At 34.8% G+C, this 18,561-nt stretch overlaps 1 protein-coding gene across 4 annotated transcripts in view; it reads right to left on the bottom strand.

Moving 5' to 3' along the window:
• Positions 1-18,561, bottom strand: part of RNF217 (ring finger protein 217) — a 127,561-nt gene that overhangs the window by 46,752 nt on the left and 62,248 nt on the right. For all 4 annotated transcript variants that reach the window (XR_010023569.1, XR_010023570.1, XR_010023571.1 and 1 more), the window contains exon 2: positions 7,067-7,300. Coding sequence is in view for 1 of the 4 variants with exons in the window: in XM_063096456.1 (XP_062952526.1) it covers positions 7,067-7,300 (234 nt within the window). In the remaining 3 variants the exon portion in view is untranslated. The remainder of the gene's footprint in view (positions 1-7,066; positions 7,301-18,561) is intronic.

Here is an 18,561-nt window from a genome sequence, read left to right as displayed (position 1 = left end):
ATACCACTCCATCTTGCTCCTACCACCTGAAAACACCTTTAGGCATTTATAGACTCTGCCTCTAAATCCAGAAAGCAAGGCCCAGAGAAATATTTGTTTGAGTCTGTTTCTTGTCTGAGAACCTATTTCACTGATGAATGTGAAGAGTACTGGCAAATTCTGCCCTGACTTGTGTAACCCAAACTCCTAGCCAGAAAAGTGTGGCCTCATCTTGTTTCCAACAGAACACCCTATTCTGAACACAACACAATAAGGCTAACATCTCACAAGAGATACCCACATAACGTAGCAGGAGGGCCATTTCCTTACACAGTGTACAAGGGGACAGGGGAATAGTTTCTGTGACCAATACGTGAAAGCAGGAGAGAGAGATATCTCAGCCTGAAGGTAACAATGAACTCCTTCACATTACAGCTTTTTTGGAAATGAAAGAAAATAATTCTATAGGTAGCAAGTTCCTTAACAATGATAGTGTTCAATCAGAGTCTGAATAGCCAACTGGTACACATATTGCAGAGAGGATTCACGCACTGTGTAGATAGCTCCATTAGGTTCCTTTACAAATCTAAGGGGGTAAATATGGAAAGGCAGAGTACAGAGGGTGGTAGATAAGAAACGCACAGTCTTAATTCCTCTTCTTCCAGACCATCTTCTAGATCATTTTATCATGAGCACCAGACTTGGCTTACTTCAACCCACTATCTGGCTGGCCATCAGAGAGAAATGATTCTTTAATTGTGTCTTGTGCTGAAAGCCTGAGAGACAATGTGATAAAGTAAAAAAACCAACAGTTCTCAATACCTCTGCAGGTCAATTTATGGTAGCTGTTAAGTCTTGATTATTACAATTATTATAGTTGTTTTCTTAGGGTCAGATGTAGGCTAAAAAAATCAGATGAATTCCTATATTTGGCTGTTGTTAGAAGTTCAAGCACAAGTGAAAATTCTAAAAATATTATAGTTAATTTGTGCATGAAGAAAGCAAACAGAGAACAACTTTAGCAAAGCACCTCATTAGTAATTCAAGGAAGAAATGTACTTTAACAAACTTTAGTAGGCTTGCATCATAGCTAGGTGTTATAAATTTTTTTCAAGGGTAACATACATAACACACCCTTCACTCAAATCAGTTTTTTAAACCAGGTTAGGAGACTTCTTCTTTATCTCCCTCATAAATCTATGCCAACTATAATCATTTAAAAAACTACACTTGTTTTCTATCAGTTCCTGACATGGATGATGCATTAATCCCAAGAGAAATCAGTGTGTGTCATAAGCTAAACTGACCTTGCAGGGCTGATTCACAACCTAATTCTCAATTTGTAAACACTGTCAACTTAAAGTGATGGTGTCAGGGAAAAGCAGAAGAGCAAAGAAGCAATCTAATTACACTTTCATGGAAAAGCTTTAAATGTTTTTACATATGGAAAAAAAATTCTCAAATCATCTTTACTGGAGGAAGCTTATGCACATTTTAAAGTATACGAATTAGGAACAATCTACTGATTTGACTGTATTCTTAAAGCCTTTAGAAAACTTATCACACAGGAAATAATGTATCTGTGCAGTTTTATAAAATGTGATTTCTACTTAGAGGGTTTATAATAAGAGAGAAAAAAGAATGCTAAATCTATAGATAAGAACACAGTTTCTGCAGGACATTTTATTGGCGTTTTTCTTTCATCTTGTGATGGATGAGTCAAAGCATCATTGGGTAAACACTCAAGGTTCTGGTTAATGTTTGTGGGAAAAAGAAAGGGAATTATTATTAGCTTTGTTTCAAGGAAACCATAGAGAGAATTACCTGTAACATGTTCCCCATGTTGACATGCCTGTCATTCAAACTCTCACTCCAAATCAAAATGAAAAGAGGGATCACTTCTTATTCCACACTTGGAATGAGAATGAATCCTACAACTGCACTTACCTCAGTAAAACAACTACGAGTAAAATAACAACTTTTAATCCTTTGCAATCCTCTCCTCTCTTCCATGAAAAACAACTATTACTTCCCCTACCTCCCAAAGCATATTCATTTTTGTGAGTTCACTGACAAATCCCCTTTTCTGACCCCCAGTACTGATGACTCCATCAGATCACTCCTGAGCCAAGTTTCCTGTTCATCTCTTTGATGCCCCAAAAGGTCTTCCAACTTAACACTACCAACATATATATTTTTTAAATTTTAACTTCTCAATATACATTGTAGTTGATATTCATGACCCTTTACCCATTCCTCTTCCCTCCTCCTTTCTCCTCCCCCCCCACATCATATCTGTTCACTTGTCTCAAAAAGTTCAAGGAATTGTTGTGATTGCTACCAACATATTTTAAACTGAATTAATTTTCCACTCCCCAAACTTGATCCTCTTCCTGCAGACATAGTCAATTTCATCCCTCTTTACTCACACATCCACCAGTTACCCAATATTTTATTCCATTTCTGTTCTTTTTGACTCCCCCACCCCCTTCTCAATACCCAGGGTTGCTCATTCCACTCTCCTTGCTTAATAATGATAACAATCATAACACTGGTATTATTACTACTGCCCATCAAAGATGTGGAAACTGTATTCAAGGTTACAGAACTAGGCATGACAGGCTGAGAGCTGAAACATTGTTTGAAGCCAGTGCTCTGAACCAGCTTTACCTTGGTAAATTCAACATTTCCAGGCTTAGTTTAATGTGTTTACTCTTCAGTGAAGCCTTCTCAGTCTCTCCTGTCCTCTCTTCTCCTATGCTCTCAGCATTTTCCACCTACATTTATTATATTACACGTTATTTTTTATGCACTGGCCTATTCATTAGTTCTTTCAACAAATATATTTTGAATACATGCTGTACCAGACATAGTTATCACAGGTTATCAGCAGTGAATGAAGAAAGCCTAGACCTGGACTCCTAGAGACCAGTTAGAGAGATTTTAAGCAAATAACCACACAAATGCCATTAAATCCCAGATGATAATTGCTACAGAGAAAAACTTCAGGTGTAGGTAATATGTCTGTCCCCAGGCATCACACAAGAACATCAGGTTCACCATTTTAACATTTTAATTTTTCCATCATTAACTTGTTCCATGTATTGATATGTATAGGTGTTGTATTAATAAATTACAGGAACTGTTTAGGTTAAAAATTAGATTTCTAATTGGAAATTGAAGTCATCTTTGTGAAAATGGATGGTAAAACTTTCTGTATCCTGATAAGACTTGCAGGGAGAAGAGAGAAATATTATGAATGAAAAAGTAAGACTGGATTTGACCAAAGGCAAGGTTGTCTAAATGTAAATCTCTCAATTCAGGAATGTACTTGTTCTATTTGATATAGTAAGGATTTGATGATGTTCAGAATATAATAAAAAGCTCTATATGCTCTTTTTTTTTTTTTTTTTTGTGCCAGAAGGATGCTATTGAATGAGATCCTAGAAATATAAACAGACACCCAAAAATTCTGGTTACTGCTTATTGGTATATTCTATTTTTCATTTTCCATCTGCTTGAGTATATAAAATTTAACAAGGGGTTCTTACAAAAACCTATACAAACGAAACCCCCAAATATGATATTTTAGATCTCAAACTTCATGTGAGAAGCACTCAGCTATTAAATAGCTGTGATATTTGCAAACATTTTAAACCTACTTACTATATGAAGTACTTCTGAATTGACAGCAAAAGCCATAATAAATGCTGAAAGAGTGACATCTTGGATCAAGATACTGTAACTCAGTGACTCAAAAAGAATAATATTGAAATAAACATTACTAGGGTTTTACCAACATGTACAAAACCCACTTAATGCTGTAAACAATATTATAAAGAGATGTTAAGTTGTTCAGAAATGTTAGACATTAGCAGCAACCTTTTTTTCTGTTTCTGCTGCCTAATGACACAACTTATTGCATTTGAATGCTTGAATTCACTACTCTTAAAGTTATGATAAACTACACCAATTTGGAAGTGGGTTTTATTTTGGGGGACACTATTATTTTTTTTTAAATACAACAAAGTGAAAAATGTCTATCTGTTCAGCACAAAGAAGGAAGACCTTAGTGTTTGGTTAGGGTGTTGTACTGCAACCATGAATGGCAGAGTGGGATTGCTGGAATTTCCATGGTTCGCCTTATCCATAATATCCAGACAGGTGTAGGAATGTAAATCGGGCAGTTAATGTTAATGTAGAGCTTGGAGTTTAATGATGAAAAATGCTATATTAAACGTTACACTAAAAGTAGTAAAATCACTGATTCGGTAATTATTTGAATCATTCCTAAAACTTTGTACAACATAGAACAGGAAGATGATTTACTTTGTCTACTGTAGATATTTTCTTCTACAAGACTAACGCAGAGTAGCGAAAATATCATCCCCAACTTCTGTGGTAGCTTTACTTTTGTTAAAAGTCGCTTAATAGTTTCACTTTATATTGAGATTTCCATCCCTCACCCACCCCTGAAGTTACTGCTTTATCATCCACAATATTTATTTTGTATTGAATTCCTCCTCTGCAAAAACAAAATATATTCTTCTTCTTTTTTTCTTTTTTTGTAGTTCAGGCAATCTTTATTTGGGAAAAAGCAAATTACTTGTAAGGAACACCATTAAAAAGTAATCAGGTATATATATACATACATACATATATGTGCTTGTTTAATTAATTAATTAATTAATTAATTTTAGGCAACTGAGCATAAGCATTCCTTCAAGATTTGCCCCTTACTGAAGGGCTGTTTTACTCAGCTTAGGTCTCAGAGATGACAGAGGACGCATGAGGTAGATTTTTCTGTAATGAGACAACAGACTCATCCTCCACTTCCACAACTACAGTAAATTATTCTGCAGTATTCTTGTTGCAGCTGAAGTCTTGCATTTATTTTTCTAACTCAGAGGGTTAGCCGATCTTGCACCTGCTAAACTGAGGCCCTCTGCCCACTGTGCACCTGCCTACTGAGCTTACTAGATTTAAGATCTTGATCCATTTGCCCTCTGCTTCTCTTCTTACCTATAACCCAACAAACACTGGAGGTAGCCTGACCATTGGGAAATGTTATCCGAATAGCCTTGATTCACTCAAAATTATATAAATATAGGATTTTATATTTGCCAATTTTTACATTTTTCACTCTCAGTACATGTGTATTGTACGTTATGCACATAAGTTTAGCTCATCACAACATGATTTTGAATGAAATGAGACTTAAAATATTTTACTGTTGCTATATTTGTACCTTAAATTACATCTCCTTTTACCCATTTCATAAGAATAACACATTTTTAATTACTTAATTATTTCCACTTTGATTCAGTTATATACACGTTTTAATTAACACAAATTCCAAAATTAGTATAGTCTGAGTTTATATATACCTAAATCAAATATCCTAAGTTATAGAACACAAGTCCTTCTAAACTGGTAATTTCCTGATAATATCAATAACAAACAATTGGAATAAAACTAACTTAAAATAACCAAAGAATATATAGCACCAAATAAACGTATTGTACTGATATTAAGTCAGCATGCAACATCACTGTAGGGTATTATTTTAATTATAAAATTTGTAACCTTAAAAGTGACACTTTTCATAGAAGGAAAAGAAAGGGTTTTCCTGACAGTTATAACTTAAAGAGACTAGCCTGCACAAAATCCGTAAATAAAAAAAAAAAAATTAACTATGAGAGTCAAACTGTTTCAAAGAGCAATTACTCATCAAGAGGCTTTGACTAACGTATGAATACTCTAGCTCACTATTGCAACAGTAGAAGAAACTACTTGCTAAACCACTGTCCCCTCAAAGCTACACTATGAATCATATAGTGACCACAGACACAGAACATGGGCAAAAACTGACCTTAAATGGAGATGACTTTAAACAGCCTTTGAAAACACTTCATCCTGCTATTCTGCTGTAATGAGGAGGATGAAAACTACTGCCACAGCCTCTCAGTTTTCTGCTTCATTTATTGCCAAGGTTCTCTACTCTGTAGCCTATTAGTCACCTGGAGAGGCTCAAAAATTTGTAAGACAATTGTTCTGAACTGGGTGTGGGGCACCAGTGTGTCTTTAAAAGCTCTCCAGGTGATTCTGATATACAGTCAAGGCTGTGAATCAATGGTTTGCTCCCACAGTTGTTGCCCTAGTTTCCCAGTCTTTGGTCTCACCCTCCTGTGACAGCCTCTAAGAATGCTGCCAGAATGATCTTTCTCTACTGCCACCAGAATTAAATTCAAACTTCTGAGAACAGTGTACAAGACTCAACCTGACCTGCTCTTATCTACTTGAGCAGCTGCCTCTCCCATACTCTCTCCCCACTAATTCTATGAAGCACTTGTTTCCAACCTTCCTGGCCTCAGGCTCTCCCTTGTTATGAAAAGTTCTCCACATTTATCTGTCTGCAGAACTGCACCTCCTCCGTGAAGCCATTCCTGACATCTTAGTGCCCATCCCTTCCCAGGTGTCCTCAACGCACCCTATATTTAAAGAGTTTTATGTGTTCTTTTGTTTTTCTAATCACATCGAACTGTCATTTAGAACCCACGTCTCTCTCACTAGACTCTCTCATTAGACTTTTTGAAGCAGGGTCTATGTCACATTTTTTCTGTCTCCCCCACTGTATATGTAAGTGTATGTGCACACACTGCCTAGCATATACTGACATTCTGTATTTGCTGAACAAATGAATTAATAACATTTTATACTATTTTCACTTATTATAGACAGAGTTAGAGGAGACTTACATTGGGAATACTGAAAAAGTCAAGCTTATACTAAAAAAATTTTTTTGGCACTTGGTAATAGTAATGACTGTTACTCAATCAGCCTTTCAATTAGGTTGCTAGATGAATTTTCAACATGATTAAAATAAAAAAACTTTAAATCAATCCTCGAGAGTGCTCCCTTACCACCAGCCTCCCCAAACCATACGTTTTCAGAATCATAGCCAATATATGCTCACCTTAGGCTCTGGTAAGAGAAGGAAGCCCACATAATGCCCACCACAAGTTGGCCTAATTTGGCTGCTCCCATCATGTGACATCTAACCCACATCTCTGGTGAACATGCTTACTTTGTATTTGCTTTCTGATCTGGAAGGAGTGGGAATATGTCCTTTTTTCTTGAAGGTTGTAAAGTGCTTGCACTGAGGACATGGCTTGGTGCTGGAATCAATACGGCCAAGTTCCAAGAAGTACTTATATTTGATGGAGTCTTCATGTGTTAAGTTATAGACAACAGTTGTTTCTTCCAGGAATTCAAAACACTCTGTGATAGGACATTTGATTTCTACTTGGCCGAGTTGTACCTGTGTGAAAGAGCAGATGGAGAGGAAAAGAAGTCATTGGTTAGTTTCTTTTCTTTTCTTTTTTTTTGCATATGGTATTGCTTATCTTATGATTTCAGTAAGGGAAAAAGTATTTGTAATTTTTTAACATAACACAATGAATAGGAACCACTCGGATACCTATATTAGGCAGTACCAAAATAATCACTATATAATGTTTCCGAAATGATTATAGGATATTTAAGTTTTCTCTGCTCATTATATTTGTGAACTTAAAGGAACTTAAGCCACACACTCACAAAGAGACAAATTATCACTACATCCTCCTGGAAACTACAGGATTAGACAGCATTCAGACAATGATGAAAGGTGTTTCAGATTTTTCAACCTCACTACAGGGTACTTTAGCACTAAACTTTGGACACATTTTACTACTTTAAAAGGAAAAAGGAGAGATTTTGTAATGTATTTATGTACAATATCTAGTAGTTTAAAAATAGTTACCAAACAATAACTGTTTTCCCTGACCCTTCCAAGTCAAGAACATAAAGAAAGTAGTTCCTATGTCATCAGAATCAGAAGAACAAGTAAGAAAATTAAAACAACCACAACAATATAAAAGACCAAAAAATTCCTTGTGAGATCTGGCCACTACTGAGGTAATTTACAAAAGTAATTTATTCAGAAGAATACAATCCTAGATCAGGAGAGAAGACAATTGCATACCAGAATGCTACATTCGGCATCTGGTATGGGATAATAAATATGGCCAGCATTAAAAATTATGGTAAAAGATTAAAGCACAAAGTGTGAATTTAACTAATTTTTAAAAGATAGAGAATATAAACTACTTTGAAGTAAGGAGTAGCTAGAATGTTTTCGATAAGTAGTGAACAATAGCTCTTTATATTCATGGCATCATAATCTCTTTTGTCCATCCTGATGTAGCAAAGGGAGGCCCTGAAAACTCCAAATGGCAAACAATTCTAAACCTTTTTTTTTTTTTTCCTCACTTGGGTCAGTCTGACATTCCAAGAGTTCAAAACACATCCACCTGCATGAGAAGAGCACACTTGAAGACTGAGGCAGGAATGGGAGAAAGCCACATGTTACGAAGAATGAAAAACATTACCACAAAGAGCGATCTTTAAAAAACACCAAAAAACTAAATTCATAGTAACTTTTAATTTTGTTGTTTATCTGGCACAAACTCGAGGAAAAAATAGTTAATAAGTTGCAGGCTGAAAGATGCCTGGGAATGACATGTTTAATACTAGTAAAGGATATGAACTAAATCAATAAGGAAATGAAAGAGTCTGGCTTTGGATAAACCCACTTATTAGTATGAGCCTGTTCAAAGTAAAAATTGCTGCATAATGTCATTCTACTATTGTACAAAACATGGTCCGGAGAAGTTTTCAAAAATATTTAAAATATTTTTTTATTTTTAAAAGTTAAACAATTTTTCTACTTTTTTTGATGAGTTTACTCACAGTTCCAATCAGATTTTACATGTTACTGTGTTAATGATAATGTTATTATAACTCAAATTACGTTTTGTAATACATTATTTTAAGTTATACCACAAGACAGAAGTTCTTGGGAGATTTTTATATAAATAAAAAATCCCTGTGTAACATAATAAGAACCTGCCTTAATGAAGTATATAACAAACATTTAAAAATGATTAAATGTTTTCTCTTAACGCTCTGTTAACTTTTATCAAGCCTGATCTGAGCCAGGTACTGGGTTAGGTGCTGAAGCTTTGCAGGTGCCTATCAGTAAAGAGGCAGTCAGGAGACAACGTGGTAAGTGTACCTGACAGGGTGAGTATAGGGTGTCAGGGGAGGACTTGGGGGAAGTTCGGGAACCTCAGATTGGGAGGATTAGAAGACACTTCTTGGAAGAAGTGAGGTTTCTAGTGAGATCTTAAGATTAGCAGGATATAGCCAAACAAGAAAGAAGGTGTTCCAAGAAGCCAGAAGAAACACATGGAAAGTCCTGGAAGGTAAAGGAACAGAGCACACCAGAACACAGGTACACCTATTTTTCCCACACCCCAAGTAGATCGACTTGCACAGTTACCAAATGCACATGCGTCTGAACTTGGAGACCACAGTCTTGGAGAGGAGCTTAATGGTGAGACCATAAAGTGTGAGTATGGAAAGGTGAGGCTATACACATGAACTTGGACCAGAGCACAAGAGCAGAGCATGAAGACATCCTAGGAGTCTGGACTTTTCTCTTATAAAAATAGAAAACTGTTCAGTTTTCCGTATGTGAAAGACACTTTCTCTTCATTCCATGAAAAAGAGGCTCATCTGTCCCCCTCGAAGGTTCTTGTTTATTGGGAGCAGTGCATTTTAGTGGTTAAGCGCCTGAATTTTTTACTCCCAGGTCAGTGTTTGAATCCAGCCTTCCTCACCCATGAGTTTATTAATTTTAACTATATAAATGAGAACAATGGAAGCAGCAATTTCACAGCCACCTGGGAATAGTCAGGTCTTATGAAAATGGAATTTACTTAAGGGACTAGAACAATCTGACAAAGCTCAAGGGAGCAGGCTATCTTGTTATGCCTTCCGCAATGGGATGCTATCTGACATCTTAACCAAAAACCTTGTCTTCTACTTCAGTGTTTCTCAAATCTGCCTGCAAACCTATTTCATAGAACACATCGTTTCCTCTTGCTTTCCTATTGTCTGCATTGACTATTCCATACCTTTTCTTCTTTCTCAAATCTCCAAAATCCCTACCGTACTACATACACTGAGCCAATGAGCTCATATTTCGCTCAACACATAGAAACAGTCAGATGAATATTCCTATATCTTTCCACTACCAACTCTACCAATCTATCTATGTCTGTTCCCACCTTTTCTATCTTCTCTCCTTGCACAGGATAGATCCAAATATACTTCCAGGACAAAAGCATATGAGTCTCTTGACGTATTTGTTGAGAATTCAAGTTTCCTGGCCCACTCGAGATATACAGAATTTGAATTATTTCTGGTAAGCCAGTAATTGGCCTTTTGGAATAACTACTCATAGTATCCTTTCAATTACTCATACTTCTTCATACTAACAATATCCCCTTTTTTCATAATATAGTGTTACTCATGACCTATGCAAGCATTGGGCTTCTACATTTAGGAAAATTATTCTATTTTTCAGAATAATTTCCTCCAAAGATCACTGGCGAACAAGTAAGCATGATTACGCAAAGTGCATTCATTATTTATTCAACAAGATACGTATTTTATTAATTCAAGTATGCATTTAAAAAACATTTTGATCTCTTAAGAGTAAAGATTGTTTTATAATCAATAGGTCTTAAAACTGTGCCATAGTTTAATTTGCAGTGTTTTTACTTTCTTGATGGCATATTACACAACATTGTATCCTACAACTGATCACATATATCATGTGAAATGTGGTTTTTATGGGTTAGGCAGTGGGTGACATAGAGAGATGAGAGGAGAGAGAAACACAAGACTTCTGTTAGAGGAAATGAAATGGATGATAAACAAGAAAATAAACAAGGCAGACTGTAACCAGCATCATGAAGGAACTGCACATCAGGGAAGGTATCTCTGAGGAAGTGACAACTTGAGCTGAGAACTGAAGGGCCTGTCATGCAGAGAAACTGAGGAACAGACTGCAAGCAGAGGAAACAAGGACAATGGCCCTAGGGCAGAAGGTGCCTGATGTGCCCGTGTTCAGAGCACAGAACTGAGCGACTAAGGGACGGAGAGAATGGTGAGATGAAGTTGGAGAATCAGGCAGGAGACAGACCACACAGACCTCGTTGACCATAAGAAGTCTGGATTGTATTCTAAGTTCAATATCAATCATGGACTGGGGAGTGACATGCTCTGATTTACATTAAAAAAAAAAATCATTCAGGCTCTTTTTGGAGAATGGACTGTAGAGAAAGAAAAGTGAAGGTTAGGAGAATAGTGGCACTCTGGATTGCAACCGCCCTTCCCACCAGTGCCATCTTGGCTGTTGCAGTTTTCCAGGCAGATGATAGAGGACTGAACTAGGTAGCAAGAGATATGGGGTGTATTTTAGAAGTGGAACCAATGGAATGTTTTTTAATTGTCAAATAAAATTATATATATTTATGGCATACAACCTATTTTAAAATATGTATATATCGTGGAATGTTTAAATCAAGCCAATTAACACATATATTACCTCACATACTTATTTTTTGGTGGTGAGAGCACTTAAAATCTATTCTCTTAGCAATTTTCAAGCTTACAATACATTCATCACCATGTTCCACAATAGATCTCTTGAAATTATTCCCCCAAACTGAAATTTTGTATCCTTTGATCAACATCTCTTTAGTCTTCTCCACCCTACCTCCATCTAGGCCCTGGAAACCACCGTTCTACTCTCTGTTTCTACGAGTTTGACTTTTTCAGATCCTGTACATAAGCGAGATCATGCGGTATGTCTTTCTGTGCCTGGCCTATTCCACTCACCATAATGTCCTCCAGGTTCATCCATGTTGTTGCAAATGACAAGATGATTTCCTTCTTTTTAAAAGCTCAGTTGTATCCTAATTGTATATATATATACCACATTCTCTTTACCCGTTCATCCACCAAAGGACACTTAGGTTGTTTCCATATACTGGCTAATATGAACAATGCTGCAATGAACATGGGAATACAGATATCTCTTCAGCATACTGATTCTATATCCTTTGGATATATCTGCAGTAGTGAGATTACACACTCATACAGTAATTGTATTTTTAATTTTTTGAGGAACCTCCATACTGTTTTCCATAATGACAGTACTAATTTATGTTCCCACCAACAGCGTACAAGAGTTCTCTTTTCTCCACATCTTTGTCAACACTTTGTCTTTTTAATAATGGTCATTCTAAGAACTGTGAGGTGATATCTCACTGTGGTTTTAATTTGCATTTCCCTGACAATTAATGGTGTTGAACATTTTTTCATATACCTCTGGGCCATCTGTATGTTTTCTTTGAGTGGTATAAATGGGATTTGGTGATAGACTAGATATGGAGTATGAAGTAAAGGGAGGAATCAAGGATGACTTTAGGTTTTTTATTTCAATTGCCTGATGATTCGTGGGTGTTACTTACTGAGAAGTTCCTAATAAAATATAGTTTACACAAACAGATAATATTTGATGGAAATGACTCACTGCATTTTTTTTACAGTAATAAGAACAAAAATCATTAATACATACAAAAAACATATACTAAATTCCTATAATATGACTGGTAATATCAAAGGCCCTTGATATAAAGTAGATTAAGTCCTGAATCTTGTCTTTGTGGGACTTGAGAATGCAGCAATTAGTGTTGATATTCTCTCGGGATTTGATGGTACTAACTCATTTAATATTAACCCAACATTTTAGAAAACTTTTTATTAGGGATAATTAAAAACATATACAAAAGTTGGCAGACTAGTATAATGAATCCTTAAATACGCATTCTCCTACTTAAACAATGGTCAACTTATGGCCAATCTTATTTCTTCTGTGCCCTGAACCCATAAGGCCCTCCTGTATTATTTTGAAGCAAATGCCAGACACAACGTCATTTCATTCATAAATATTTCAGTATAGCTCTAAAAAATAAGAGGTATTTTTAAAACGATAATCCTGATACCATATATCTCCTAAAATATCAATTCTTTAATATCAAGTTAACATTTTAAATAACATGTCATCTAACTTCTGTTTACAGGATTACTTCTGTTATATACTTAACATTCTTAAAACAAAGGCTATTTTTCATTTCTGTTGTGTTCAATGCTAATACCACTATTTATATCACTGAAAAATATGCTCTCCAAACAATTCTTCCAAACAAAAACATATCCATTCCTGTAAGAAAAAATTACTTAACTCTAAAACAATCCCCAAGGGCATCAGTAAGAGACACTATTATCCATTTTACACTCATGCTACATGGCTAACTTGCCACCTGGGAGATGTGATTGAGAGGCCTCTGGAAAAGTAGCAGATTAATTAATTAAGCCTCCAAAGAAAAGGCCAGAGTAAAGTATAAAATTTGGGCCTCAAAGCTCAATTCATCAGTGTATGGTTTATGACTTTGATCTTGGTTTTTAGTGTTGGTCAGGATAATTTACAGGGTACCTCAGCCTTTTGTTCACTTGTTACCAAAAAATTTAGGTTTCCTCTGTCCTAAACAATGGAACATGTTAATATGGCAAAGGAGAAAAGAATACAATAACAAAAACAATAACAATAATTACTACATGCAAAGCACAGTTCCAAGTGCATTGTGTGCATTGATTACTTTGTGGCGCAGCATAGGGGTAGGTTCATTTTCAGGTACACTGACTTCACCATAAGTTTACTCATCAGTGATGGATGATCCACTGATATGTATGCTTTTTTATTTACTCAGCAGCTATTACACAGCCTGATGCTGTATTTTTTTAAATCTTAAAGAAATGATAAAAAACATCGAGCCAAATATTCCAGAAGTTCTCTCAATTCCAAGCAAGATAATTACAAAGAAAATCACACTTAGGCACATCAAGTAAAAGTGACAAATACCAAATACAAAGAAAGTAATAAGAAGCAACCAAGGAAAAAGTCACATTCCCAAATAGAAAACTTCAGCCCCAGGTGCCTTGCTGGTAAATTCTACCAGCATTTAAGGATGAAATAATAGCAATATTACATAACCACTCTTAAAGAACAGGAAAAAGGTGGTGGTGGGGTGGGGGAGAGGAAATTATTGCACTAGTTGTTTTGTGAGGTCAGCATAATCCTGATACCAAAACCAGCAAAGGACATTACAGGAAAGGAAAATTACTGACCAATCTTTTTCATGAACATAGATGCAAAAATCCTAAACAAAATATTAGCAAACCAAACAGAACTGAACAATACACAAAAAAGATAATATATCATGATAATACTGGATATATTCCAAGAGTGCAAGTTTAACATTCAAAAATCAATTGATGTAATTTACACATTAATAAAATAAAGGAGAAAAATCATAAGATTATCTCAATGAACATAAAAAAGTATTTGACAAGCTCAACATTATTCATGATAAAACCTTAGCAAACCAGAAAAGACAAAAATTTCCTTAATATGATAAATGGTATCTACAAGAAAACCTACAGTAAACATCACACTCAACTGTGAAATATTGAATCCTTGCTTTCTTCTTGAGATTGGAAATGAGGCAGGTATGCCCACTGCTACTATTATTTAACATCGACTAGAGCTCATACCCAATGCAAGAAAACAAAAAAGGAAGTAGAAAAAAAACAACTGGAAATGAAGAAATAAAATCCCTCGTTACTTGCAGATTGCATGATTGCATATGCAGAAAATTCAAAATAAGCTACAGATAAACTATTAGAACTAAAAAGTGAATTTAGCAAGTTTGCTGAATAGGTCAGTATGCAAAGATCAAATGTACTTCTACATACTAACAAGAAATTCGAAAATAATAATTAAGATAATATCATTTACAGCAATATCAAGAACATCAAGGATGAATAAGTCTAACGAGAGAAGCGCAACACCTCTATACAGAAAAATTTGAAATGTTTGAGAAAATGTGAAAAAACAAATGAATAGAGGGACATACCACGTTCTGAAATTGAAGACTATCAATACATTACTATCAATATAGTAAGAAGTAAATTCAGCCCATATTGATCTATAGATTCCAAGGCAATTTCTATAAAATTTCCAACAGGTTTCCCTTTCCTTTTTTTTTAAGGGAAGGTGGGTTCAAAATTACAAGCTAATTCTAAAGTACATTGTTGACACTTGTTATGGTACCTGAATATTTGTGTTTTCCCACAGTTCATACATGAAGCCTAATCACCAATGCAATGGCATTAAAAAGTGAGGATCTTTGGGAGGTGATTAGGTCATGAGGATGGAGCCCTCATGAATGGAATTAATGCCCTTATAAAGGAGGCATCAGACAGCTGCCGCATCCCTTCCACCACATAAGGACACAGTAAGAAGATGCTGTTTATGAGAAAGCAAGCCCTCAGCAGACATGTAATCTGCTGTGGCCTTGATCTTAGACTTCCCAGCTCCAGAACTATGAGAAAGAAATTTGTTGCTTAATAACCTACACATTTTATGGTATTTTGGTATAGCAGTCCGAATGAACTAGGATAATACTCTTGATCTAATAAACAAAGTAGTAAAACTTGATCTACCACATATAAGACTAATCATAAAGCTACACCAATAGTGTGATGCTGGCACAGAGAGAGATAATAGTACAATGAAACAGAAACGAGTACAGAACAAAACCACTCACAAATGAACACAAGATATATGGACACCATAGACCAGCAAGGAAGATGGTTTTTTCAAAACATTGTGTTTGGTCACTTAACATACATTAAAAAAAATCAGTCTTGACTCCTAGCTCAAACCAGGTAGATTATAGCTATAAATAAGGAAGATGAAATAATAAATCTTCTAAAGATGATCAAGAAGAATTCCTTCGTGACCTTGGGGAAGGGAAAGGTTTCTTACACATGACACTAAAAGCACCGTAAAAAATTGATAAATTGGACTAAATATCATTTAAACCTCCATTCACCAATAGAGATTGTTAAGAGGGTGAAAATGCAAACAAAAGTGTGAGAAGATATTTGCAATATATAAATGACAAGTTTTGTATATCCAGAGTATATAAAGAATTTCTCCAAATCAGTAACAAAAAGGCAGACAACCATAAAGAGACTTAATAAGCATTTCACAAAAGATATGTCCAAGTGACAAGTAAACATAGGAAAGTGTTTGCAACTTCATGAGTTATCAGCATATTAAAAAACCACAGTGACATGTAATTTTGAAAGAATAAATCAAGTTTCTAGAGCACTTAAAAATTCACCAAAATAATGTTTAAATAGTTAAAATAATAATTATACAATTAGTGTGGTATTGTTTTATGCAACCAGTCCAAATATATGTTTCTACATACAATTACTCCTTTACGTTACTTAAACTTCTTTCTTCCCTCCTTTCTAACTGAATTTTCATGCTCCTTTATTCACTTAAGTAAATTTTAAAATTTTCAATTCAATTTTTTAATAAGGTTATAAATTCTCATAGTTCAAAAACCAAAAAGGACAAGTAGATACACAGTTAGCAAGGCTCTTTCTTACAACTGCCCTCTTTTCTTTATTTATCCATAAAATGATAGCTGTTTCCTTCCAGAAACATTTCAAGCATATATAAGAAATGAAAATATACATATTTGTCCCTTTTTAAACCCAAATGTTAGCAAATAATAGTGACCTATCATTCTTTACTAGACTATATTTTGGAGATATTTTCATATCAACACACAATGAGTTTCCTTACATTCTGTTTTGAATAACTGCCTAGTATTCCACTTTCCCATACTGATGGCCATTTAGATTGTTTCTAATATTTTGCCATGTCAAACAATGCTGCAATGAATAACTTTATACATAAATTATTCACATCTGTGCAAGTAGAGCAGTAAGATGAATTCCCTAGGCGAGAACTGCTGGATCAAAATGAACATGTATGTATTTTCAACGGATAGTCCCAATTCACTCTCTATTGGACAGTTAAACAGATTTGAAACCTCAGAGTGAAGATGGTAACAATGAGGCACAAAAGGAATAATTTGTGATAAATTATAATATAAAGTTTTATCTAATAGGTGAATAGTATATTGAGATTTGGGAAGTTAAAGAGGCAATAAAAATTTCTTCCTAACTACTGGAAAGAATCGTAAACATAATCTGACTTTTCTCCTTGAAAAACACACTGAGATGTATTATTAGATGGTAAGGAAAGAATTTTTTAGGACTCAATAGCATCATGATTCTTCGAGACGATAACTCCCAAATTCTTATCAATCCCTAAAGAATATTAGTATGAAGGGATTTTTTTAATGCAAATTATTGAATAACTATTTAGAGTGAAAGATAAATGTGTAAATATGTTCAGATAAACAGAATGAGTACATATTTATTTAACTAAGATAAAATTTACTTTTTAAAAGGCAGAATTTTAAAAACAGACTAGAAATTATACTTTATAATTTTACATACTTAAATTTCTAAAAGAAAAATTGAGTTTACTTTGTTTAAGTGTTACTCACTTTTTTTTGCAACATTACATTAATCTAAATCAGATATTCCAATTTCTTGCGACCAGAAAATAAAGACACTACCCAGGTAATTTATTAAAAGAACCCTGAAGTGGGAATCAGATACAAGGTCCTGGTCCTGTTTATGTGCTATTGTCCTTGAGCTCCAGAGACACACAACCAACTCTCCTAGAGATGGACGAATTGGCTTGGTATCTCTTCTAGCTCTAAAGTTATGCAATTCTGAGATGTGTTCTAAGTTACCTACAAAAACCAAAATCACATTTAAGCTCCCTCAAGCTTTAACTCTAGCTTAAGAAGTTGTAGTGTGCTGTAGACAAAAGACTAGACTCCAGAATCAAATTGGCTTTGCCCCTCACTTAAATTGTTATCTCTTCTTAATCTCTCCCTTCTCCAAGATCTGCATCTGTAAAATTGGGATGGGGATATAGCAACAAAATTGGGTTGATCAGAGGGCGTGTGAGTTAATTTATGTAAAACACTTGGAACAGTACCTGGCAGACAGGGAATATGCAATGAAAGTTTGCTAATATATGTCTTCCTTGTTATTTAAAAAGCAGTATTTCACAAAATTAATTTTAGAAAGTAAGAACTCTTTTATGCTTATTACCTATTTGAGGAGAACATTTTGAATTATGCAACCATTCGTCATTCATAATTGAGTATTCTCATTCATAATTCAGTGTTCTCCCTCTAAAAAGCATATATTTAAAGGAATATAAATAAAAGTACAAACTGCATGAATATACTGTATTCCAACAATTCAGTAGGACTGGATGCTTAGGTACATTTTAAAAAATTAATAAGTAAACCATATACCTTTACATCAAAAATGTTCCCATTTTCTTAAAAAGTTAACCAAGAATGGAAATTCAGACACACAGTTATGGAAATGTAAATATACAGTTCACAGTAGTAGACATGAAATGACATAGGAAATATTTTTAGTTGAGCCAGTACCACAAGGTAATAATTAGCATTCGTCTAGTGGGAGAGGGAAGCCTTTAAAAAAAAAAAATCTTACCCAGATGTTCAATTTCAGTAAAAAGAAACAAGTGAAAATTTCAGGTACTAGTTTAAGAAACAACTTAAAGTTTTTAAAAATTTTACAGAACCCATA

Source organism: Cynocephalus volans, chromosome 5 (assembly GCF_027409185.1).
Source record: "Cynocephalus volans isolate mCynVol1 chromosome 5, mCynVol1.pri, whole genome shotgun sequence".
In the NCBI taxonomy this organism is placed as follows: Eukaryota; Metazoa; Chordata; class Mammalia; order Dermoptera; family Cynocephalidae; genus Cynocephalus; species Cynocephalus volans.
This window is presented reverse-complemented; position numbering and strand designations above follow the sequence as displayed.